General features: G+C 47.3%; 1 protein-coding gene across 11 annotated transcripts in view; it reads left to right on the forward strand.

Annotated features, from left to right (window-relative positions):
* The window catches only part of NEO1 (neogenin 1), a 553,038-nt gene that overhangs the window by 504,798 nt on the left and 21,670 nt on the right, over positions 1–26,570 (forward strand). For all 11 annotated transcript variants that reach the window (XM_054041102.1, XM_054041112.1, XM_054041104.1 and 8 more), the window contains 2 exons: positions 2,501–2,739; positions 3,244–3,336. In XM_054041102.1, the coding sequence (XP_053897077.1) occupies positions 2,501–2,739; positions 3,244–3,336 (332 nt within the window). The remainder of the gene's footprint in view (positions 1–2,500; positions 2,740–3,243; positions 3,337–26,570) is intronic.

A 26,570-nucleotide genomic window follows, 5' to 3' on the forward strand; every position in this document is an offset into this window, starting at 1 on the left:
CCCATCTCCCAGGTCTCCATGTTCCCCACTTACCTGTGGGCTTTGCTCACCTGTCCCTGTCGAACCTAGTTTAAAGCCCTCCTCACTAGGTTAGCCAGTCTGTGTCCAAATAGGGTCTTTCCCCTCCTCGAAAGGTGAACGCCATCTCTGCCTAGCAGTCCTTCCTCGAATAGCATCCCGTGGTCTAGGAAGCCAAAGCCCTCCTAGCGACACCATCTTCGCAGCCAGGCATTCACCTCCATGATGCATCTGTCTCTGCACGGGCCCCTACCTTTGACAGGAAGAATCGAAGAGAATACCACCTGCGCTCCAAACTCCTTCACCTGTACTCCCAGAGCCCTGTAGTCACTCTTGATCCGCTCAGTGTCACACTGCGCAGTATCATTTGTGCCCACATGGATGAGTAGCATGGGATAGTAGTCAGAGGGCTGGATAATCCTCGACAATGCCTCCGTAATGTCTCGGATACGGGCTCCCGGCAGGCAGCATACCTCCCGAGATGAAATGTCAGGGCGACAGATGGGCGCCTCCGTCCCCCTCTGCAGAGAGTCTCCGACCACCACTACCCTACGTTTCCTATTCGCAGTGGTGGCAGCAGACCTCCCAGCCTTAGGGGTACGAGGCTTCTCCTCCTTTACTGTAGGGGGTGATTCCTTCTTTCCTGTATCAAGAAGAGCATAACGGTTACCTATTACCACGGCAGGAGGGTTCGGAGCAGGGGTGGAGCACTGCCTGCTGCCAGAAGTAACCAGCTGCCAGTGTCCACCCTGAGCCATCTCCTCCTCCACCAGTGGTGTATCAGCAGTCCTGTGTACTGGGACAGCTACCTCAGCTGTCTCCACATGGACACTGTCAAGGAATTGCTCGTGGATTCAGATGCTCCTCAACCTAGCCACCTCCTCCTGTAGTTCTCCCACCTGCTGCCTGAGAGATTCCACCAGCAGGCACCTCTCACATTGGATGGTCCCCCCAGCCTGGATATCAGTAAGTGGAAATTGCAAGTTACAGTCTCTGCAAAACCACACCAGGATCTGGGTAGAAGCATCCATGCTCAGGCGCTCTGTCTGGCTACAGGCACAGGTGGAGGAGACAGAAGCAGTGCTGGCACAGGTGTTGCGGGTCTTCCTAACCATCGTAAGCCTCCCTCTGTCAAACTCCCGTCTGCAGCCCCCTGTCCGCTGAAAGGGTTGTTTAAGCAAGAAGTTTTGAATGTAGTTGGTTTATAGGTATTAAGGGGAATAAAGAGAAAACAGATAGAACTGGCAAGGGACCCTGCTCCCCTTCCAAACTCCCTTGCGAAACTCCCTGTTAGCAGCCCCTGTTCGCAAAAACTCCCTGGTTGCTTGTGCGCTGCTTTATAAAGCCCTGGCCTGTATGAATGCCCCGCCCACTGATTAAGGCTCAGCCACTTACCAGAGGCTTCTAGCTTTCAAACCTTCCTTTGAAGCTCACAGCTTCCAACTGCCAGCCACAGCACACGGTCCTTCAGATAACCAAACAAACAAATAGACTGACAAACACAAGCTCAGCACACAGCAAGTAATCCCCAAACACAAACAAACACACACTACAGACAGTCACTTACCCCAAAAGGGTGCTGTATTGCTCCTCCTTCACCTGGAGAACTCCCTTGTGAAACTCCCTGTTAGCAGCCCCTGTTCGCAAAAGAGGAGTTTCAGGGAGTGAAATACCCTCGCTCCTGCTGCACTCTTCAGGCTACCCTGGTGCCATGACAAATGGAGCTTCTCTGGCTAGCCACTCCCTGCACAGTGTAAACAAACTGAAAAAGCCCCCTCCTCCCCAATTTTTTATTTCCCTTGTTTTAATCACATCTTAATTGTTACTTGCATTCCTTCTTGATGCCAGATATGACATTTCCTTTTTTGCTCCCAGGGTCCAAGGTGGAAAGGGGTGTTTGAACGCCTCATTTTCCACCTGTAAAAACTCTTAACATCACACAAAAATCGCCTCACACTCCAGAACCTGGCATTGTTACTCCAACAAGAGTGAGTAAGCACATTAGCTGAATGTGTCTGCTAACCTGATCAGTAGTAAAATCATTAATATTTAAACTATCAACATTAAACTTCAGAGTTATCACCATTTTGAAGTAATTGTGTCATTTCACACCCCACTTGCAGCTATTATGTAAGGCTATTTGCACACTTAGGACTACAATAGAGCGTTGGTTTTCATACACTTCACACTTATCTTCACAACCACAAGGACTGGGAACTTACCAGTAATGTTTGTTCATGAAAGCTTAGGTTCTGCAGCACGTGGCAGATTTTGAAATAAAAATCAATGGCTGCATAGTACACCAGCCTGTCTCTTTAGGTGTAGAACATGTACATCTGTAAAAGAAAGCTTCTTGCCTGGTAGTTAGCTGCCCCACAGCTGAATAGTAGATCTGAAAGAAATTTAAATGAAAACTCGCCTGTCTCTGAGAGTAACAAAATATTTGTCTAAGAATGTTTCATTTATTTTCTTGTTTTGCAAGGAAACGAGCTGCCTGTAAATCAGTGAATGGGTCCCATAAATACAAAGGAAATTCCAAGGATGTCAAACCCCCTGACCTTTGGATCCATCATGAGAGACTGGAGCTGAAACCCATTGATAAATCTCCAGACCCTAACCCAATCATGACAGACACCCCAATCCCTCGCAACTCCCAGGACATCACACCAGTTGACAATTCCATGGATAGCAATATCCATCAAAGGCGCAACTCATACAGAGGTAAGTTTGCCTAACAATAAGCCATAGTTGGATCTTGGTATTTAATTGTGTAAAATTAGATACAGTATAACCACTGTATCTGGCAAAAGCATTTGTTAAAATGTTATTTAGATTATAATAAAAGTTTTTATTAAATTATTTTTTTTATGTTTCTATTTATTAGGTTGGGTTTAGTGACTAGGTTACAGGGCTCTGTTCCATTCAGGTGTAGAGGATTCATCTATAGGATATTAGTTTCATGGAAGTCTGGACTGTTTCTCCCATTCACAATAGTGCCTGTAACCCAACCCGCCCCTTCTGGTATTCCAGTGGAGGGGGTGGAAGAACTATATCTAGTCTGTTAGTCTTGGATGCTTGCCAGTCATGAGCTGCAGAACTATTATGAAGAAGACAGCCATACTATGCACACAGAATTAAAAGATGTTTGTAGCCAAATCACCTGGTTGTGTGTTGTCATGAAGGAATCAGTGCTGTAGTAAGTAACCTTCCATATTCTTTCTTCAGGGCATGAGTCAGAGGACAGCATGTCCACATTGGCAGGAAGAAGAGGGATGAGGCCAAAAATGATGATGCCATTTGATTCTCAGCCCCCTCAGCGTAAGTTAACAGCCTTTCTTACCAATTGTCTCAGCCAGAAAGAATGTTTTGTTATAATTGGGAACAACAAAATGAGCCATTGTGAATATGTTCTCAACACCCTCCATCCCTAAATAATTCCATCCCAGGTTGCAATGGGGATATTATCAGGAAGGGGCACTGAAGTCCTGTTACACCTTCATTTTATTGACAGAGAGATCTGGATGGCCCTTTCTGAATAAGGATTATTTACTGTGTGGAAGAAATAGCTCAAAAAAGCATTTGCACGTATTTTAGAAAGAATAACTGTATAAAACAATCCTGTAAGCTTCCCAGTACTCAGTCTGATAGTACTTTTGTTCCAAAAAAATGATGATATTCTGATCTCAAGGTGCTGGGAATGCTGCGTAGAATGCTCACTGATAGAAGCTGAGGTTCAGTGGGCCTGGTCAAGCAGACTCTCATTTTGGATGCTTCCTACTGCTTTTTGTCTTTCAGTGTGTAGACTTAATGTACACCAGCTGCCAGACATCCCATTAGGGAAAAAATATCAAGTTTCAAATAAGAGGGTAGTTTGTGGGTGCCTGGTTGGTTACCTTTGGTATCTGTGAATATTCCTGACTACCAGGTTCTGATGATTGAGGGAAGTGCACTAACTGTAGCACCATGCAATGGGGCCATGCTATTTTCCCCATTGCTCCAGAATATTGTAAAAACAGTTCTTTTATCAAACAATACTTGCAGTTTCAAACAATGTCTCTGAGAGCAGAGGAAACTTTGCCACATTGCATTAGTTTTACTGGTCTTCAGTCTTCGGAGAATTACTGAGATCTTGGCTCAGGTCATAGGTAAATATAAGTTTGGTCTTATGCTGGTTTCCACAAACATTTGTCTTTATCACAAAACCACTATATGCCGTTGTCAGGCACAAGTCAGCACAATATGCATTTTTCTTTGAGTAGCGTCCCTATGCGTTCTCCACTTCAGGTCCTCATGTGCCTTTGATCGGAGATTTTCAGTAGTAGTGACCATTTGGTCCGCACACATGCTCCAGACATTCTCATGCCCTATACGGAGGATATATAGAGCTGCATGGGCTAACCACCATATCAACTGCTCTTCACCCTGAGACAGAGCATCTTGCATGCCCACTCTAGCACAGCCTGTAGCTTAGCCCTTTTAGTTTAGTTTGTATGATAGTTCAGTTTAGTTTAGTAGTTTATCTAGTTTGCTTGTTTTGAATTCTGTTTTTATTGGAGGATTTTTCTATTAAACCCCACCCACCACCACCGCCTCTGTTGCTGAGGGGCTATCTTTAGGGGGGTCATTGTTGCTAGGGTATGCCAGGATCTCCAGGCTTCAAGCACCACCTTTTCTGCCAGGAATCCATCCCAGTTAGTGATGACTATTCTTGATACCTCCACTGTTTGGGAGACTCCCACATACTGGCCAAGTGTAAGATCTGCACGTCTTTTAAAAGCAGATTTAGGAAAAACAGGCAAATTCAGTTCAGGTTGCTCATGACAGAGTAAGCCCTGAGACCTGCCTCTGATCCAGGCTTTAAGAATCCCTCTGTACACCTGCCTTCAAGCACATTTAGTGCCCTGTCAACATCCATATCCCAATCACCAAGAGCATCATGAGATAAGACCATGGAGGGTAGAATCATAGAATCATAGAATCATAGAATATCAGAGTTGGAAGGGACCTCAAGAGGTCATCTAGTCCAACCCCCTGCTCAAAGCAGGACCAATTCCCAGCTAAATTATCCCAGCCAGGGCTTTGTCAAGCCGGGCCTTAAAAACCTCCAAGGAAGGAGACTCCACCACCTCCCTAGGTAACGCATTCCAGTGTTTCACCACCCTCCTAGTGAAATAGTTTTTCCTGATATCCAACCTGGACCTCCCCCACTGCAACTTGAGACCATTGCTCCTTGTTCTGTCATCTGCCACCACTGAGAACAGCCGAGCTCCATCCTCTTTGGAACCCCCCTTCAGGTAGTTGAAGGCTGCTATCAAATCCCCCCTCATTCTTCTCTTCTGGAGACTAAACAATCCCAGTTCTCTCAGCCTCTCCTCATAAGTCATGTGCTCCAGACCCCTAATCATTTTTGTTGCCCTCCGCTGGACTCTTTCCAATTTTTCCACATCCTTCTTGTAGTGTGGGGACCAAAACTGGACACAGTATTCCAGATGAGGCCTCACCAATGTCGAATAAAGGGGAACGATCACGTTCCTCGATCTGCTGGCAATGCCCCTACTTATACAGCCCAAAATGCCGTTAGCCTTCTTGGCAACAAGAGCACACTGTTGACTCATATCCAGCTTCTCGTCCACTGTGACCCCTAGGTCCTTTTCAGCAGAACTGCTACCTAGCCATTCGGTCCCTAGTCTGTAGCAGTGCATGGGATTCTTCCGTCCTAAGTGCAGGACTCTGCACTTGTCCTTGTTGAACCTCATCAGGTTTTTTTCTGCCCAATCCTCTAATTTGTCTAGGTCCCTCTGTATCCGATCCCTACCCTCTAGTGTATCTACCACGCCTCCTAGTTTAGTGTCATCTGCAAACTTGCTGAGAGTGCAGTCCACACCATCCTCCAGATCATTAATAAAGATATTAAACAAAACCGGCCCCAGGACCGACCCTTGGGGCACTCCACTTGAAACCGGCTGCCAACTAGACATGGAGCCATTGATCACTACCCGTTGAGCCCGACGATCTAGCCAGCTTTCTATCCACCTTACAGTCCATTCATCCAGCCCATACTTCTTTAACTTGGTGGCAAGAATACTGTGGGAAACAGTATCAAAAGCTTTGCTAAAGTCAAGAAATAAGACATCCACTGCTTTCCCCTCATCCACAGAGCCAGTTATCTCATCATAGAAGGCAATTAGGTTAGTCAGGCACGACTTCCCCTTCGTGAATCCATGCTGACTGTTCCTGATCACTTTCCTCTCCTCTAAATGTTTCATAATTGATTCCTTGAGGACCTGCTCCATGATTTTTCCAGGGACTGAGGTGAGGCTGACTGGCCTGTAGTTCCCCGGATCCTCCTTCTTCCCTTTTTTAAAGATGGGCACTACATTAGCCTTTTTCCAGTCATCTGGGACCTCCCCCGATCGCCATGAGTTTTCAAAAATAATGGCTAATGGCTCTGCAATCTCACCCGCCAACTCCTTTAGCACCCTCGGATGCAGCGCATCCGGCCCCATGGACTTGTGCACGTCCAGTTTTTCTAAATAGTCCCGAACCACTTCTTTCTCCACAGAGGGTTGGTCACCTTCTCCCCATGCTGTACTGCCCAGTGCAGCAATCTGGGAGCTGACCTTGTGCGTGAAGACAGAGGCAAAAAAATCATTGAGTACATTAGCTTTTTCCACATCCTCGGTCACTAGGTTGCCTCCCTCATTCAGTAAGGGGCCCACACTTTCCTTGATTTTCTTCTTGTTGCTAACATACCTGAAGAAACCCTTCTTGTTACTCTTAACATCTCTTGCTAACTGCAACTCCAAGTGTGATTTGGCCTTCCTGATTTCACTCCTGCACGCCTGAGCAATATTTTTATACTCCTCCCTGGTCATTTGTCCAATCTTCCACTCCTTATAAGCCTCTTTTTTGCGTTTAAGATCAGCAAGGATTTCACTGTTTAGCCAAGCTGGTCGCCTGCCATATTTACTATTCTTTCTACACATCGGGATGGTTTGTTCCTGCAACCTCAATAAGGATTCTTTAAAATACAGCCAGCTCTCCTGGACCCCTTTGCCCTTCATGTTATTCTCCCAGGGGATCCTGCCCATCTGTTCCCTGAGGGAGTCAAAGTCTGTTTTTCTGAAGTCCAGGGTCCGTATTCTGCTGCTCTCCTTTCTTCCTTGTGTCAGGATCCTGAACTCGACCATCTCATGGTCACTGCCTCCCAGGTTCCCATCCACTTTTGCTTCCCCTACTAGTTCTTCCCTGTTTGTGAGCAGCAGGTCAAGAAAAGCTTTGCCCCTAGTTGGTTCCTCCAGCACTTGCACCAGGAAATTGTCCCCTACACTTTCCAAAAATTTCCTGGATTGCCTGTGCACCGCTGTATTGCTCTCCCAGCAGATATCAGGGTGATTAAAGTCTCCCATGAGAACCAGGGCCTGTGATCTAGCAACTTCTGCTAGTTGCCAGAAGAAAGCCTCGTCCACCTCATCCCCCTGGTCTGGTGGTCTATAGCAGACTCCAACCACGACATCACCCTTGTTGCTCACACTTCTCAACTTTATCCAGAGACTCTCAGGTTTTTCTGCAGTATCATACCGGAGCTCTGAGCAGTCATACTCCTCTCTTACATACAACGCAACTCCCCCACCTTTCCTGCCCTGCCTGTCCTTCCTGAACAGTTTATATCCATCCATGACAGTACTCCAGTCATGTGAGTTATCCCACCAAGTCTCTGTTATTCCAATCACATCATAGTTCCCTGACTGTGCCAGGACTTCCAGTTCTCCCTGCTTGTTTCCCAGGCTTCTTGCATTTGTGTATAGGCACTTAAGATAACTCAATGATCGTCCCTCTTTCTCAGCATGAGACAGGAGTCCTCCCCTGTTGCGCTCTCCTGCTTGTGCTTCCTCCCAGGATCCCATTTCCCCACTTACCTCAGGGCTTTGGTCTCCTTCCCCCGGTGAACCTAGTTTAAAGCCCTCCTCACTAGGTTAGCCAGCCTGCTGGCGAAGATGCTCTTCCCTCTCTTCGTTAGGTGGAGCCCGTCTCTGCCTAGCACTCCTTCTTCTTGGAACACCATCCCATGGTCGAAGAATCCAAAGCCTTCTCTCCGACACCACCTGCGTAGCCATTCGTTGACTTCCACGATTCGACGGTCTCTACCCCGGCCTTTTCCTTGCACAGGGAGGATGGACGAGAACACCACTTGCGCCTCAAACTCCTTTATCCTTCTTCCCAGAGCCACGTAGTCTGCAGTGATCCGCTCAAGGTCATTCTTGGCAGTATCATTGGTGCCCATGTGGAGAAGCAGGAAGGGGTAGCGATCCGAGGGCTTGATGAGTCTCGGCAGTCTCTCCGTCACATCGTGTATCCTAGCTCCAGGCAAGCAGCAGACCTCTCGGTTTTCCCGGTCAGGGCGGCAGATAGATGACTCAGTCCCCCTGAGGAGGGAGTCCCCGACCACCACCACCCTCCTCCTCCTCTTGGGAGTGGTGGTCGTGGAACCCCCATCCCTAGGACAGTGCATCTTTTGCGTTCCAATCGGTGGAGTCTCCTTCTGCTCCCTTCCCTCAGATGGGCCATCTAGTCCACTCTCCGCATTAGCACCTGTAGAGAGAACATGGAAACGATTCCTCACCTGTATCTCCATTGCTGGTGCATGGACGCTCCTCTTTCTTCTTCTGGAGGTCACATGCTGCCAAACCTCCTCACAATCCTTCTGTCCCTGCTGTGCCTGCTCTGAATCTTCAGAACATTGTGGCCGTAGAAGCATCTCCTGACGTCTGTCCAGGAAATCTTCATTTTCCCTTATGCCCTTATGTACTGATAAGACTCCAAGGAAGAGGAGCTCTAGATCTCCCACTTGAAAGCCATCTTCAGAGAAACCTTGGTCATCTCATGGAGTGACCATTTTGCAGACCTCAGGTCCCAAAGCAAGTACCATTGAGGCTCCAAGCTATTCTGGTACTGCGGGGTTCATGGAAGACTTTCAACTTCTCCAAGGGCCACAACTTCCCTAGGCAATTTATTCCGATACTTAACCACTCTGACAGTCAGGAAGTTTTTCCTAATGTCCAACCTAAACAGCCCTTGCTGCAATTTAAGCCCATTGCTTCTTGTCCTGTCCTCAGAGGTTAAGAAGAACTTTTCTCCCTCCCCCTTGTAACAACCTTTTATGTACTTGAAAGCTGTTATCATGTCCTCTCTGTCTTCTCTTTTCTCCAGACTAAACAAACCTAATTTTTTCAATCTTCCCTCATAGGTAAGGTTTTCTAGACCTTTAATCATTTTTGTTGGTCTTCTCTGGACTTTCTCCAATTTGTCTACATCTTTCCTGAAATGTGGCGCCCAGAACTGGACACAATACTCCAGTTGAGGCCTAATCAGCACAGAGTAGAGCAGAAGAATTACTTCTTCTGTCTTGATTACAATATTCCTGCTCATACATCCCAGAATGGTGTTTACTTTTTTTGTAACAGCGTTACACTGTTGACTCATATTTCGCTTGTGATCCACTATGACCCCGATATCCCTTTCTGCAGTACTCCTTCCTAGGCAGTCATTTTCCATTTTGTATGTGTGCAACTGATTGTTCCTTCCTAAATGGATTACTTTGCATTTGTCCTTATTTAATTTCATCCTGTTTTCTTCAGACCATTTCTCCAGTTTGTCCAGATCATTTTGAATTTTAATCCTATCTTCCAAAGCACTTGCAACCCCTCCCAGCTTGGTATCGTCCGCAAACTTTATAAGTGTACTCTCTGTTCCATTATCTAAATCATTGATGAAGATATTGAACAGAACCAGACCCAGAACCAATCCCTGCAGGACCCACTCGTTATGCTCTTCCAGCATGACTGTGAACCACTGATAACTATTCTCTGGAAATGATTTTCCAACCAGTTATGCACCCACCTTATAGTAACTCCATCTAGGTTGTATTTCCCTAGTTTGTTTATGAAAAAGTCATGCGAGACAGCATCAAAAGCCTTACTAAAGTCAAGATATACCACATCTACCGCTTCCTCCCTATCTACAAGGCTTGTTACCCTGTCAAAGAAAGCTATCAGGTTGGTTTGACACGATTTGTTCTTGACAAATCCATGCTGATTGTTATTTATCACCTTTTTATCTTCTAGGTGTTTGCAAATTGATTGCTTAATTTGTTGCTTCATTAGCTTTCCGGGTACAGAAGTTAAGCTGACTGGTCTGTAATTCCCCAGGTTGTCCTTATTTCCCTTTTTATAGATGGGCACTATATTTGCCCTTTTCCAGTCTTCTGGAATGTCTCCCGTCTTCCATGACTTTTCAAAGATAATTGCTAATGGTTCAGACATCTCCTCAGTCAGCTTCTTGAGTATTCTAGGATGCATTTCATCAGGCCCTGGTGATTGGAAGACATCTAACTTGTCTAAGTAATTTTTGACTTATTCTTTCCCTATTTTAGACTTTGATCCTATCTTATTTTCTCTGGCATTCACTATGTTAGATGTCCAATTGCCACCAACCTTATTAGTGAAAACTGAAACAAAGAAGTCATTAAGCACCTATGCCATTTCCACATTTTCTGTTATTGTCTTTCCCCCCTCATTGAGTAACGGGCCAACTCTGTCCTTCATCTTCCTCTTGCTTCTAATGTATTTGTAGAATATTTTCTTATTTCCTTTTATGTCCCTAGCTAGTTTGATCTCATTTTGTGCTTTGGCTTTTCTACTTTTGTCCCTACATACTTGTGTTATTTGTTTATATTCATCCTTTGAAGAATATTGGCAGCATGTGACCTCCAGAAGAAGAAAGAGGAGAACCTATGTACCCCCAATGCAGATAGAGGTGCAAAACCATTTTCAGGCTCTCTGCACAGAAGGAGAAGGGAAGGGATCAGAAGGAGACCCTATCGGTCAGAAGGCATGGGATTCATTGTCCTAGGGATAGGGGTTCCAGGACCACCACTCCCAAAAGGAGGAGACGGGTGGTGGTGGCCAGGACTCCCTCCTAAGGGGGAAGGAGTCATCCATCTGCTGACCAGACCCGGAGACTCAAGAAATGTGCTGCTTGCCTGGAGCTAGAATCCAGGATATGACGGAGTGTCTGCCAAGACTGATCAAGACCTCGGACTATCCCTTCCTACTTCTCTACATGGGCACCAATGGTACTACCGAGAATGACCTTGAGCAGATCACTGCAGACTACGTGGCTCTGGGAAGAAGGATAAAGGCGTTTGAGGTGCAATTCGTGTTTTCATCCATCCTTCCTGTTGAAGGAAAAGGCCCAGGTAGGGACCATTGAATTGTGGAGTTGAATGTGTGCTTACGCAGGTGGTGTTGGAGAGAGGGCTTTGGATTCTCCGACCATGGGATGTTGTTCCAGGAAGAAGGATTGCTAGGAAGAGATGGGATCCACCTAACAAAGAGAGGGAAGAGCATCTTCGCAGGCAGCCTTGCTAACCTAGTGAGGAAGACTTTAAACTAGGTTCGCTAGGGAATGGTGACCTAAGCCCAGAGGTAAGTGGGGAAGTGGGATACCGGGAGGAAACACAAGGAGGAGGGTACAAGACGGAAAGCCGCCTGATTCGTACTGAGAAAGTAGGGTAATCGGCTAGTTATCTTAGGTGCCTGTACATGAACGCAAGAAGCCTGGCAAACAAGCAGGAAGAATTGAAAGTCCTGGCACAATCAAGGAACTATGATGTGATTGGAATAATAGAAACTTGGTGGGGCAGTTCACATGACTGGAGCACTGTCATGGATGGGTATAAACTGTTCAGGAAGGACAGGTACGGGAGGAAATGTGGAGAAGTTGCATTGTATGTAAGAAAGCAGTATGATTGCTCAGAGCTCCAGCATGAAACTGGAGAAAAGCCTATTGAGAGTCTTTGGGTTAAGTTTAGAGGCGAGAGCAACAAGGGTGATGTCGTGGTGGGCGTGTGCTATAGACCACCAGATCAGAAGGATGAGATAGATGAGGTTTTCTTCGAACAACTAAGTGAAGTTTCCAGATCACAGGCTCTGGTTCTAATGGGGGACCCTGACATCTGCTGGGAGAGCAATACAGCAATGCACAGACAATCCAGGACATTTTTGGAGAGTGTTGGGGCAACTTCCTGGTACAAGTGCTGGAGGAACCAACTAGGGGCTGTGCGCCTCTTGACCTGCTGCTCACAAACAGGGAAGAATTGGTAGGGAAGTAGAAGTGGATGGCAAACTAGGCAGCAGTGACCATGAGATGGTTGAGTTCAGGATCCTGACAAAAGGAAGAAAGGAGAGTAGCAAAATCCAGACCCTGGACTTCAGAAAAGCAGACTTAGACTCCCTTACGGAACTCATGGGCAGGATCCCCTGGGAGGCTAATATGAGGGGGAAAGGAATCCACAAGAGCTGGGTGTATTTTAAAGAAGCCTTATTGAGGGCACAGGAATAAACCATCCTGATGTGCAAAAAGAAAAGCAAATATGGCAGGCGAACAGCTTGGCTTAACAGTGAAATCTTTGGTGAGCTTAAACTCAAAAAGGAAGCTTACAAGAAGTGGAAATTTGGACAGATGACTAGGGAGTAGTATAAAAATATTGCTCAGGCATGCAGGAGTGAAATCAGGAAGGACAAATCACACTTGGAGTTGCAGCTAGCAAGGGATGTTAAGAGTAACAAGAAGGGTTTCTTGGGGTATGTTAGCAACAAGAAGAATGTCAGGGAAAGTGTGGGACCCTTAATGAATGGGGGGGGCAACATAGTGAGAGATGATTTGGAAAAAACTGAAGTACTCAATTCTTTTTTTGCCTTGGTTTTCACAGACAAGGTCAGCTCCCAAACTGCTGCACTGGGCAACACAATATGGGGAGGGCGTGAGTGCTCAGTGGTGAAAGAACAGGTTAAGAACTTAGAAAAGCTGGACATTCACAAGTCCATGGGTCCACATCTAATGCATCCAAGGGTGCTGAGGGAGTTGGCTGATGTGATTGCAGAGCCATTGGCCATTATCTTTGAAAATTCGTGGCGATCGGGGGAGGTCTCAGACGATTGGAAAAAGGCAAATATAGTGCCCATATTTTAAAAAGGGAAGAAAGAGAACCCAGGGAACTACAGACCGGTCAGCCTCACCTCAGTCCCCAGCAAAATCATGGAGCAGGTCCTCAAGGAATCCATTTTGAAGCACTTGGAGGAGAGGAAGGTGATCAGGAACAGTCAACATGGATTCACCAAGGACAAGTCATGCCTGACCAACCCGATTGCCTTCTATGATGAGATAACTGGCTCTGTGGATATGGGAAAAGTGGTGGACATGATATATCTTGACTTTAGCAAAGCTTTTGATATGGTCTCCCATAGTATTCTTACCAGCAAGTTAAAGAAGTATGGATTGGACTATAAGATGGATAGAAATCTGGCTAGATCATCAGGCTTAACGGGTAGTGATCAACAGCTTGATGTCTAGTTGGCAGCCAGTATCAAGCAGAGTGCCCCAGGGGTCGGTCTTGGGGCCAGTTTTGTTCAACATCTTTATTAATAATCTGGATGATGGGATGAATTGCACCCTCAGCAAGTTTGAAGATGACACTAAGCTGGGGGGAGATGTAGATACACTGGAGGGTAGGGATAGGGTCCAGAGTGACCTAGACAAATTGGAGGATTGGGCCAAAAGAAATCTGATGAGGTTCAGCAAGGATAAGTGCAGAGTCCTGCACTTAGGAAGGAAGAATCCCGTGCACCACTACAGGCTGGGGACCGACTGGCTAGGTAGCAGTTCTGCAGAAAAGAACCTGGGGATTACAGTGGATGAGAAGCTGGATATGAGTCAGCAGTGTGCCCTTGTTGCCAAGAAGGCTAATGGCATGTTGGGCTGTATTAGTAGGTGCATTGCCAGCAGATCGAGGGAGGTGATTATTCACCTCTATTCGACATTGGTGAGTCCATACCTGGAGTATTGTGTCCAGTTTTGGTCCCCCCCAGTACAGAAGGGATGTGGACAAATTGGAGAGAGTCCAGCGGAGGGCAACGAAAATGATCAGGCAGCACATGACTTACGAGGAGAGGCTGAGGGAACTGGGCTTATTTAGTCTGCAGAAGAGAAGGGTGAGGGGGGATTTGAAAGCAGCCTTTAACTACCTGAAATGGGGGTTTCAAAGAGGATGGAGCTTGGCTGTTCTCAGTGGTTGCAGATGACAGAACAAGAAACAATGGTCTCAAGCTGGAGTGGGGGAGGTCTAGGTTGGATATTAGGAAACACTATTTCACTAGAAGGGTGGTGAAGCATTGGAATGGGTTTCCTAGGGAGGTGGTGGAATCTCCATCCTTAGAGGTTTTTAAGGCCCAGCTTGACAAAGCCCTGGCTGGGATGATTTAGTTGGTGTTGGTCTTGCTGTGAGCAGGGGGTTGGACTAGATGACCTCCTGAGGTCTCTTCCAACCCTAATATTCTATGATTCTTTGTAATTTGACCAAGTTTCCACTTTTCGTAGGACTCTTTTTTGAGTTTTAGATATTGGAGATCTCCTGGTTAAGCCAAGGTGGTTTCTTGCCATACTTCCTATCTTTCCTCCCTCATAGTTGAGGCCAATAACCAGATGGAGAGGCAGGGTCAACCCAGAGCTACGCCCCAGAATAAAGACTCGAAAAGACTGGATCTGTTTGGGCGAAAAATTTATTCGTCTTCCAGCCTTCAGTGGAGAGTGGCCAACCACCAAGCCCTCCTTGGCTGCTATGATTACAATATGTGGCAGTCTATGTCCAAATTCGAGGTCTTGCTGCCTGAAGGGTCCTGGAAGGAATTCCGGGCGATCCTCAAAGAGGGCACGGCTGCAGCAGGAGCAGCCCTCAAAGCAGCCTCGGATGCAGCAGACTCCACGGCTCGCACCATAGCCTCATCCATCTCCATGTGAAGGGCGTCCTGGCTGCTCCTCTCAAGTCTATCAACGGAGGCTCAGCAATTGATGAAGGACCCCCCCCTTCGACGGCCAGGCCCTGTTTGCAGAGCAGATGGACAGTAAACTGCATGGCCTTAAGGACTCCCGTACTACCCTGAAAACTCTGGGGCTGTATGTTCCCGGTCCAGCCTGTAAGTGGTTCAAACCACAACAATCTCAGGGCCAAGGGAGTCAACCCCACCAGGAGACCCCCCCATAAGAAGAGTAGGGGCTACAAGCACCACCCAAACCACCCACCTCCACCGTCTGCCCAGTTGGGCTCAACCTGCAATAAGCAGGGGGGCAAGCGAGCGTTTAGAGGGTGCGCTTGAGGGCGACCTACCAGACTATACCCTGGATCCATCTGTCCTGCTGTTCTCCAACCACCTTTCTTTTTTTCTCCGTGCCTGAAACACTATAACTTTAGACCGCTGGGTCCTCAATACTGTGGTGGAGGGTTATACCCTACAGTTTATTTCTACCCCCCTCTTTGACCTCCCTTCCCTGGCCCTCTTCAGGGACCCTTCTCATGAGAGTGGGTGCAGTGGAAGAAGTTCCTCTCAAGTTCAGGAACAAGAGGTTCTATTTCTGGTACTTCTTAATCCCAAAGGCTAAGGATGGTCTGCAGCCCATCCTGGACCTGAGGGACCTCAACAAGTATCTAAAGAAGCAGAAGTCCTGCATGGTCTCCCTGGTGTCTATCATCCCCTCCCTGGATCCGGGAGACTAGTATGCCACCCTTGACTTAGAGGACGCATAGTCCCACATAACAATCTTTCAAGGTCACAGACGCTTCCTCTGGTGTATGGTGGGCCTCCACCACTATCAGTCTGCCATCCTCCTGTTTCATAGAATCATAGATTATTAGGGTTGGACTAGATGACCTCCTGAGGTCCCTTCCAACCCCCTGCTCAAAGCAGGACCAATCCCCAAATGGCTCCCTCAAGGATTGAACTCACAACCTGGGTTTAGCAGGCCAGTGCTCAAACCACTGAGCTGTCCCTCCCCCCAGTGATAAATGGCCCCCTCAAGGATTGAACTTGCAACCCTAGGTTTAGTAGGCCAATGCTCAAACCACTGAGCTATCCCTCCCCCCATTTGGCCTGGCGACAGCACGCAGAGTGTTTACCAAATGCATGTCGGGGTATCCTCAGGCATCAGGGTATCCAGAGCTACCAGTACCTCAATGACTAGCTAGTCAAGGGTAACTCCAGCTCTCAGGTCCAGTAGTATGTCACAGTGCTGCAAGACACATGTGTCGTTCCCTGGGCCTAGTGGTGAATGAAAAAAAGTTTACGTTAGTTCCGGTGCAGAGGATAGAGGTCATTGGAGCGGTGCTTGACTCTACCTGTGCCAGAGCGTTCCTGCCACTAGAAAGATTCCAGATGTTGACAAACCCCATCACAGAAGTCTCCGCGTTCCCCCTGACTATGGCTAGGGTTTGCCTGTGCCTACTGAGTCACATGGCAATGTGCACATACATTGTCCGCCATGCCAGGCTCCGGATGCAACTCCTGCAGCAGTGGCTGGCGATGGTCTATTCCCAGTCCAGAGATCACCTGAACAAGGTCGTTACCATTCCCCCGGCGGTACTCGCCTCACTGCGATAGTGGACCGATCAAACAGCGGTCCTAGAGGGGGTTCCGTTCGACACCCCCCATCACTCCATCAAGTTGGTATCAGACACCTCGGACTTTGGTTGGGATGCGCACCTCGGAGACCTCCAGACCCAGGGTATGTGGTCCCCAGAGGAGATGACGTTACATATAAACGTCAGAGACCTCGGGGCGGTCCACTTGGCATGCGGAGTCTTCCTACCTCACCTGTTGGGAAAGGTGGTGAGAGTCCTGACCGACAACATGGCCTCAATGTTCTACATCAACAGGCAAGGGGGAGCACATTTGTCGAGACTCTGCCAAGAAACACTCCATCTCTGGGACTTCTGCATCAGCCACAAAATCCATCTGGAAGCTTGTCACCTCCCTGGTGTCAAGAACACATAATGGATTGGCTCAGCAGGGACTTCTCCTCTCACCACGAATGGACACTCCACCCGGAGGTAGCCTGTATGATCTTCCAGAGGGAACTCTCAAGTAGACATGTTCACCACCAGGCTAAACAGGAAATGCCACCAGTTTTGTTCGGGGCAAGGCCTGGGCAAAGACTCCCACTCCAATGCCTTCCTCCTGTCGTGGTCAGGAAACTTGATGTACGCATTCCCTCCAATTCCTCTCATCAGCAGGTCTTAGCAAAGTTCAAAAAAGATAAGACACAGATTATCATGATCGCCCCAGCGTGGCCTCGCCAGCACTTGTTCGGCATGCTTATGAACCTCGCAGCAGCCCCTCCCTGGACCCTGCTCAACCAGCCGGACGTACTGTCACAGGACAAGGATCAGCTCTTGCACCCCAACCTCATGACCCTCCTCCTCTCGGCATGGATGAGGTCCAACAGGTCCTCCTAGGAAGCAGGAAGCCCTCAACCAGACTGACTTACCTGGCCAAGTGGACAAGGTTTTCCCGCTGGGCATCCAAGTGTGGCATCTCTCCCTCGCGCTCTTCTGTACAGTCTATCTTAGACTACCTGCTTCATCTGAGGAACCAGGGCCTGGCACACTCTTCCATTAGAGTGCATCTCATGGCCATCTCTGCTTTTCATCCACCAATCCAAGACCAGACGGTGTTTTCTCATTACATAATGGTCAGATTCTTGAGAGGCCTTGAGAGACTCGTCCCGCAGGTACGTACCCCTGTCCCACAGTGGGATCTTACTTGGTCCTCTCCAGACTCACAGGCCTGCACTTTGAACCGCTGGGCTCCTGCTCCCTTTCCCACCTGTCATGGAAGGTCGCTTTCCTGGTGGTGGTGACATCGGCGAGGCAAGTCTCTGAGATTAAAGCCTTGACCTCAGAACCGCCATACACGATATTCTACAAAGACAAGGTCCAGCTGAGGCCTCACCCGGCCTTCCTGCCGAAGGTAGTGTAGTCAATCTACACGTCCGTGAACTCCTACCCGCCTCCAGGGGTACTGCTTGGGAGTCACCTAATATAGAATGGACATGAGCAAGCACTCGAAGAAGAAAAGACAGTTACCTTTTCCGTAACTGGTGTTCTTCAAGATGTGTTGCTTATCTCCATTCCATAGCCCGCCCTCCTTCCTGACTGTCGGAGTTTCCGGCAAGAAGGAGTTGAGGGTGGGGGGACCCAGCGACGCCCCTTATACCGCGCCATGTGGGCGCTACTCCAGAGGGCACCAGAGCCAGTCCCCTACAAATACTGCTAAGGGGAAAAACTTCCAGCCCCAGTGCATGTGGCCAGCACACACACCTAATATGGAATGGACATGAACAACACATCTCAAAGAACACCAGTTACGGAAAAAGTAACTGTCTTTTTTCCTGGTGCCTCCCAATTCTCCGGTACCTACCGCACAGGATGGACAATGATCCCCAACTCCATTACCCACCCCACCTTTGGATTATGTTGAGGGGGATTCCTCTGATTCTCAGATTTCTGTCCATGAATTTCCCATCTACCATGAAGGTACTACTCACCTGTCACCTACCCTTGAAGCTTTTCTCTTGGAATTTCCCTATCTCAAGCCCTGCCTCACTGGTATGAGCCGCATGGCTCCCTCAGTGGTCTTTTTGGGATCCGTGGGCTTTTTATCTCCAGCAGTTCTCAATATCTCGAAATTTCTCTCATGGAGAACATAGAGCGAGACGTGTGCCTGATCCACCACATCCTCCTTAACAGTCTGAACCTCTAAAGGAGACTTTCAAGTGCGACCTCAGGTGGAATATTTCCAGATAAGGCTGTAATGCCTCCACCACTGCCTTTGGTGGACGATTTCAAGCAATTTCAGGAGCTCATGAAGAGCATTGCTGACTTTCTCCATATCCCATTAGACTAGAGGATGTCCAGGAGTCACAACATAAACTTTTGGACATCCTGTATGCAACACCTTCTGGATGAGTGGCTTGACCCATGAATGAGGATTCTGCTAAAACCATCTGGCAGACTGATTATAGCACCAGTTATTTGTAAATGGGCAGACAAAAAGTATTATGTGCCAGCAAAAAAATCAGAATTTTAATTTTCCCATCCTTCACCAAAGTCTTCAGTTGTGAAGGCAGTTAACCAGCATAGTAGACACCATAAAAAGCCTACAGCTTTATGATAGGGACCAAAAACGACTCTATCTCTTCAGTCACAAGGTAATCTTCAGCAACCCTGCAATTCAGGATTGCAAATTACCAAACTCTGATGTCAAAGAATCATAGAACTGTACGGTTGGAAGGGACCTCAAGAAATTATCAAGTCTGGCTGCTTGCATTGTGGTGTAGCCAAGTAAATCTAGAGCATCCCTGAAGGTATTTCTCCAACCCATTTTTAAAAACCTCAAATGACAGGGATTCCACAACCTCCTTTGGAAGCCTATTCCAGAGCGTAACTACCCTTACAGTTATAAAGCTTTTCCTAATATCTAACCTAAATTTTCCTTTCTGCAGATTAAGCCCACTGCTGCTTGTCCTACCTTCTGTGGAATGGAGAACAATTGATCACAGTCTTCTTTATAACAGCCCATAACATATTTGCAGACCGTTAACAAGTCTCTTCTCAGTCTTCATTTCTCAAGACTAAACACACCCAGATTTTTTAATCTTTCCTCATAGGTCAGGTTTTGTAAACCTTTTATCATTTTTGTTGCTCTCCTCTGGACTCTCTGTCCAAGACCACTCTTTTGATGGACTTAAACTTTTTTCAGATTCCACCAATGAATCTCTTCTTACCTTGAAGGACTTGAGGGCCTTACACACCTGCAAAGCAGAGGAAATTTAGTAGAACTCAAACCACATAGAAATCCTGACCAGTCTAGCTCTCTACCTGTCCTAGATCTACAGAACCACCTAAATCTGCGACCAAGTGTCAATTTTCAAGGTTTTGTCAATGGCCCAGAATTTTCCCCCCTTGGGAATCTTCAGCTTCATCAGCCTACCTACCTCCCACCCTTTAGAGATTGATTGTCCTAGCTTTTGACCTGGGGAACAGATTACATCTGACAATTGGGTCATAAAGGTTGTAAAATCAGGTTACTCTATCTATTTTAAACCCCACACCCCCCAACCACCCTCCTTCTCCATCCCTTTTCAGGGACTCATCTCATGACCATTATTGGAACAGGAAGTCATCTCTGTTTTACACATAGGGCCATAGATACAGCTCTAGTCCACCACAGGGGAAGGGATTATAGTCCAAGTATTTTCTGATCCCTAAAAATAACATGGGATGGAGACCGATACCAGATTTCAGACTCCTAAACACCTTTGTGATATCACATAAATTTAGGATGGTGACTCTCACACCTATAGTTCCATCATTAGATTCCAGGGATAAGTTTGTGGCCCTTGATCATGCATTTTTTCACATTGCATTTCACCCCCTCACAAGAGGTTTCTTTGTTTTATAGTCAACCCGGATCACTTCCAGTATTGATTGCTTCTGTTCAGCCTCTGGGTGTTCTCAGAGGTTATATCAGTGGTAGCCGCTCACCTATGACAGCTAGGTGTAATCATCTTCCCTTACCTCGATGATTGGCTGCTTAAGGACTCATTGTACCACAAAGTTCTTTCTGCAGTACAGATAACCATGTCTCTATTCTACAGGTTAGGTCTTCAACTCAACATGGAAAAATCCATTCTGACCTCAGTATAGTAGATACATTTCATAGGGATGTCTCTGGATGCTGTAACAGCCGGGGCTTACCTACCTGTTGACAGGTTTATGACCCTAACAAACCTCATCTCCAGGTTTCAAATAAGCCCCCAGGCATCGGAAAGAAGTTGTCTTCAACTGCTATGACTTGTACTTTTGTAAAGCAATATGCCCGGTATATAAACAATCACACCCTCATCTCAACCTGTTATCTTCCAGGCATACAAAACACAATGTCTGACAATCTGAGCAGGCACTCCCTATATTCCAACAGGGACTCAGACTCTCGAATTCTCAGACATATTCTTTTCACTTGGGGGCTTCCAGAGGTGGACTTTGCCATCACCACCAACAGGAAGTGCAAGAAATTCTGCTTCAGATATGGGCTGGGTCCCAATCCCTAGGAGACACCTTCCTCATTTTTTGGACAAGGGGTCTTCTTAAGGTATACTCCCCAAAACCATTGATCCTCAGTGTGTTGAACAAGATTAAACACAAAAAGTCAGAATCATTCTAGTTGTACCAACTTGGCAGAAACACATGTGGTATCCTTACCTGATACGCCTCATTTCTTGTCCACCATTGAGACTTCCAACCATTTTGATTCCAGTCAGACTCTTCATCTCAACTTGAGAATGTTTCAGCTCAGAGCTTGGCTCCCTGATGGTTCTTGGGACTGGAGATTTCAGCAGAAGTACAACAGGTATTGTTAAAGAGCAGGAAGATATCTACCTGAAAAACTTAACATTGAAAATGGAAGAGATTCCACCACTGGTGTGCCCAGGGGCAGTTTTCCTCTCTGCTGTTCTCAATTACCTGTTGGAATTTAAAAAAAGATAAGTGTTTCTCTGAGTTCCATCAAGTTTCACTTGGTGGCTATCACAGCCTTTCATTCACTGGTAGAGGGATTCTCACTATTTGCCTACCCCACAACAGCAAGATTCATCAAGGGATTGATTAATCGCTTTCTGCAAATTAAAGGGCCCACCCTTAAACTTGATTCTTAATTCCCTTATGAAACCTCCCTTTGAGACACTATGTGTTCTCTATTTGAGCTATCAATGAAAGAGGCTTTTTTGGTGGCCATCACTTCTGCCAGGAAAGTTGGAGAAATGGGAATTTCAATGGCAGATCCTCCTACATTTTTCTTCAAGGACAAAATTTTAATTGCAGCCACATCCTAAGTTTCTTTCTAAAGTATCTTTTGAATTTCGTATTAACCAGGTTATTTATTTTCCAGTTTTTATCCCAAAGCCACACCAGACTAGAGAGGAAACTGTCCTCCATACCTTGGATGTTAAAAGGGTATTTAACTTCTATCTGGACAGATCCCAACTGTTTAGAAAGTCTCTCAGACTGTTTCTTTTGTGGACAGATCCAAAGGATCCACAGTTTTCACCCAAAAACAGTTAAGATGGATCTCGGGGTATATTATCTCTTGTTATGAGGCTGCCAGCATTCAGCGTCCTCCTTGAGTTCTACCCCATTCAACAAGGTCCTAGTCTACCTCAGTGGGAATATTGAAAGATGTTCCAGTTCTTGAAATCTGTAGAACTGCAAGCTGGATCTCAGTACATACTTTCTCTAAACATTATGCATTGGTTCATGCGTTCAGTTCAGAGGTTTTGGTTGGCATTGCAATTCTATCTTCAGTGTTAGATCCAGCTCTGAAGCTCCTTCCTCCTTCTAATGATATTGCTTGGGAATCACCTGAAGTGGAGGACCCGTAGGGACACTACTTGAAGAAGAAGAAGAGGTTACTCACTTTGTGCAGTAATTGGAGTTCTTTGAGATGCGTGTCCCTATGGGTGCTCCACTGTCTGCCCTCCTTCCCCTCTGATTCAGAGTTTTGTCTTGCAGGACTTCACCATAGAGAAGGAAACAAGGGTCATTCACCCATACAGCTCTGTATATCCTCAACACAGGGCATGAGGCTGTCTGGAGTATGTGCTCAGGCCAAATGGGCTCTGCTAACGAAAAACCCTGATCAAAGGCACGTGGGGCGTGTGTACACCTGAAGTGGAGCTCCAAAAGGGGGACAAAGAACTCATTCTCTTCTCAAGAGAAGACCAAGGCTAGGCATAGGAGGGGAATTCCAGATGAAGGCTGGCGTGCATTGACAGAACTGTGTGGTAAAGCGTCACAGCACCTGCCTGACCTAAGCTCAGACTTCCTTGAGCAATCAGTTTACATACATCTCAGCTGGAGTACTGTGTCCAGTTTTGGTTGCCAATATATAGAAGGGGTGTAGAGAATCTGGAAAGGATCCAGAGGAGAGTGACAAAGATGATCAAAAGGATGAAACACAAGCCATATGAGCAAAGGACCTGGGTATGTTTAGTTGGAAAAAAGGAGGTTAAGGGGGGGACAAGATAGCAGTCTTCAAATACTTGAAAGGCTGCCATTAAAAAGGTAGATTAGATGAGTGTTTCAGGGATGCTGTTTTAATTAGTCTCTCCTTAGGCAGTCTCCTGGTTCTGAAGAGGCTTATACTGCAGGTTAAGTTCCAAGAACTGGAATCTGCAGAGGCAGTTTTATGCGAAAGAGGTTGGTTACCCCTTGTAACTGCAGATCTCTGAATACATTACCTCCACAAATTCACACCCTCCTCACCTCAGAGACTGTTATCCAAACAGGTGAATAGGAATGGAGGGAGCAGGGCTTTCATTCTTCTTTTTAACCATACTTTATGTGCAAACTTGCATGCAGTGAGGCAGGAGGCCCTAGCTGTACTAACTACTTTAAAAGATTCTGGATTCATGTGGTGTGTGACACCTAACAGGGGAGTTTTGGGGGCAAATAGGTCTGGGCAACTTCATGTTTGGGTAAGTAACCGACTGCAGTTTTCTTATTCTTTAACTATGGTGCTAGCAATGAGCCCTGACCTTCAGCATATCCCTCCAACTTTCTTTTGGGCCATTTCTTGAGTAATCTAGTGTTTGAGTCTAGCATAAGAACCAAATCCTGTGTAAAACAGCCCTCCAAATTCTGGAGTGTAGTGTGAACTTGCAGTTCTTCTTCGAGAGATGTCCCTGTGGGTGCTCCACTCCAGGTGCTGGTGTGTCCCTGTGCCCTTGCTCGGAGATTTTTGCAGCAGTACTCGTACCGGCCACGCATGCACAGAGGCTGCCCACCCCCCACTCCCCGACTGTGAGTCTAGCTTAACAGTACGCATGCGTGGCTGGTCTCCTCAGTTCCTTCTCTACCGTCCCCTGCCTGAGATGGAGCTCAGCAGACTCGTTAGGAAATTTCTTTCTCTTGTTACAATTACCCTTCTAGTTAGTTAGTTTGTTGTTAGTTATAATTAGTTACCATTTTTATCCAAAAAAAAAAAAAAAAAAAAAATTCCTGTCAGCGGCAGCGGCTTCAAACATGCCTGGCTCCACAGGATTTAAACGCTGCTCAAACTGCAAGGACGCTATCCCGCTATCAGATGGTCACTTATACTGTATAAAATGTTTGGGGGAGACCCACATTCCTCAAAAATGTGCCCACTGCAGAAAACTCAGCTCCAGGGCACGGAAGGACAGGGAGCTAAAACTGAAACTGCTCCTCCTCCAGAAATCCCTAGGAGCGGCTTCAGACCCAGGCGCTGATTCCAGCTCCGCTGCCCACCACAGCCCCCCTCCACCCCCTCCCCACCTCAAACAAACAAAAGAAATCTGATAAGAAAGGGCACTTTTTGTCAGCTTCAAAGGAAGACCTGAGACACAAGCCCTCCCTGGGCGGATCTACTGCTTCCCTGCCTGTGCTCCCCCGCTTGAGCACATTTGACAAGCCAAGCTCCTCCGGCACCGCGCGAAAACCGCCTGAGGCTGCGGCGGCGGCGCGAAGCTCCGGTGCCGAGGCTTCAGGCTTTCAGCTGCCTGCCTCTCTTCTGGCACCAGACGCGGTGCTGACATTCCACACCCTGCCTGACCCCCTGCAGGCTGATGCTGCCGTCCCGGCACAGGCCATGGCACCGGCACCCGTGAAACTGATTGGCAGTGAGCCAAGAACCAAAACCTCGGCTCAGAGGAATGTTCCCTCATTGCAACTCCCTCCTGCACAGCCTTCACATCACACAGGAGCCTCACCACTTCACTTCACTCAGGCAAGAGATCTGCTGGTGTCACCTATCCTGCAGTCTCCCCTGCTGAATGTCTGTTTCTCTTAGATGGCAGAGTCAGGGTTTGAACAGTCTTCCTCTAGTGAGGAGGAAACTGGACCACAGGAGGGTTTTTCTCCATATCAACCCTCCCATCCCCAGACCCCAGTCAACAGAGGTTTTAGGAAAATTACCTCAGCCTATTCTCAGGATCCTGCCCTCTGGGGGGTGAACCCCTGGATGGCACCACCTATGCCCTACCCACCAGCATGGCAATATTGGGCACCATGGGCATCGTATCCTTGAGAACACACGCGCTACGCCTCCTCAACCAGGCGCAACACCGGTCTAGCACCACCACCTGACGAACCTGCCAATGACACCAGACACCAGGCAGCACCGTCACTCTTGCAGGATCAATCAAGTCCTGCTCCTATTCCAGTAGAGCCGGAAGTAACGCCTGAAGAAGCCTTACTTCCCCCTTCTCCAGCACCGTTGGATGACTACGCAAAATTCCAAGACCTCTTTAAAAGAGTTGCCAGTGACTTGAGAATTAACTTGGAGGAAGTCCCTGAACAACAGCATGAGTTAACGGACAACTTACAGCCCTCTTCTTCCTCTAGGGTCACATTACCAATCAACGTAGCCCTTTTAGAACCTGCTAAGTCCATGTGGCAGACTCCAGCTACATGCCTACCGACCTGTAAGCAAGTGGACCGGAAGTACTTCATCCCTTCTAAGGGCTCTGAATTCCTTTTTACCCATCCAGTGCCAAACTCGTTAGAATCATAGAATCATAGAATATCAGAGTTGGAAGGGACCTCAGGAGGTCATCTAGTCCAACCCCCTGCTCAAAGCAGGACCAATTCCCAACTAAATCATCCCAGCCAGGGCTTTGTCAAGCCGGGCCTTAAAAACCTCCACCGAAGGGGATTCCAACACCTCCCTAGGTAAAGCATTCCAGTGCTTCACCACCTTCCTAGTGAAATAGTGTTTCCTAATATCCAACCTAGACCTCCCCCACTGCAACTTGAGACCATTGCTCCTTGTTCTGTCATCTGCCACCACTGAGAACAGCCGAGCTCCATCCTCTTTGGAACCCCCCCCCCCCTCAGGTAGTTGAAAGCAGCTATCAAATCTCCCCTCATTCTTCTCTTCTGCAGACTAAACAATCCCAGTTCCCTCAGCCTCTCCTCAGAAGTCATGTGCTCCAGACCCCTAATCATTTTTGTTGCCCTCCGCTGGACTCTTTCCAATATTTCCACATCCTTCTTGTAGTGTGGAGCCCAAAACTGGACACACTACTCCAGAAGAGGCCTCGCCAATGTCGAATAAAGGGGAACGATCATGTTCCTCGATCTGCTGGCAATGCCCCTACTTATACAGCCCAAAATGCCGTTAGCCTTCTTGGCAACAAGAGCACACTGTTGACTCATATCCAGCTTCTCATCCACTGTGACCCCTAGGTCGTTTTCTGCAGAACTGCTACCTAGCCATTCGGTCCCTAGTCTGTAGCAGTGCATAGGATTCTTCCATCCTAAGTGCAGGACTCTGCACTTGTCCTTGTTGAACCTCATCAGGTTTTTTTTGGCCCAATCCTCTAATTTGTCTAGGTCCCTCTGTATCTGATCCCTACCCTCCAGCGTACCTACCACGCCTCCCAGTTTAGTGTCATCTGCAAACTTGTTGAGAGTGCAGTCCACACCATCCTCCAGATCATTAATAAAGATATTAAACAAAACTGGCCCCAGGACCGACCCTTGGGGCACTTCGCTTGAAACTGGCTGCCAACTAGACATGGAGCCATTGATCACTACCTGTTGAGCCCGACAATCTAGCCAGCTTTCTATCCACCTTACAGTCCATTCA

Source organism: Malaclemys terrapin, chromosome 10, assembly GCF_027887155.1.
Source record: "Malaclemys terrapin pileata isolate rMalTer1 chromosome 10, rMalTer1.hap1, whole genome shotgun sequence".
Taxonomy (NCBI): Eukaryota; Metazoa; Chordata; order Testudines; family Emydidae; genus Malaclemys; species Malaclemys terrapin.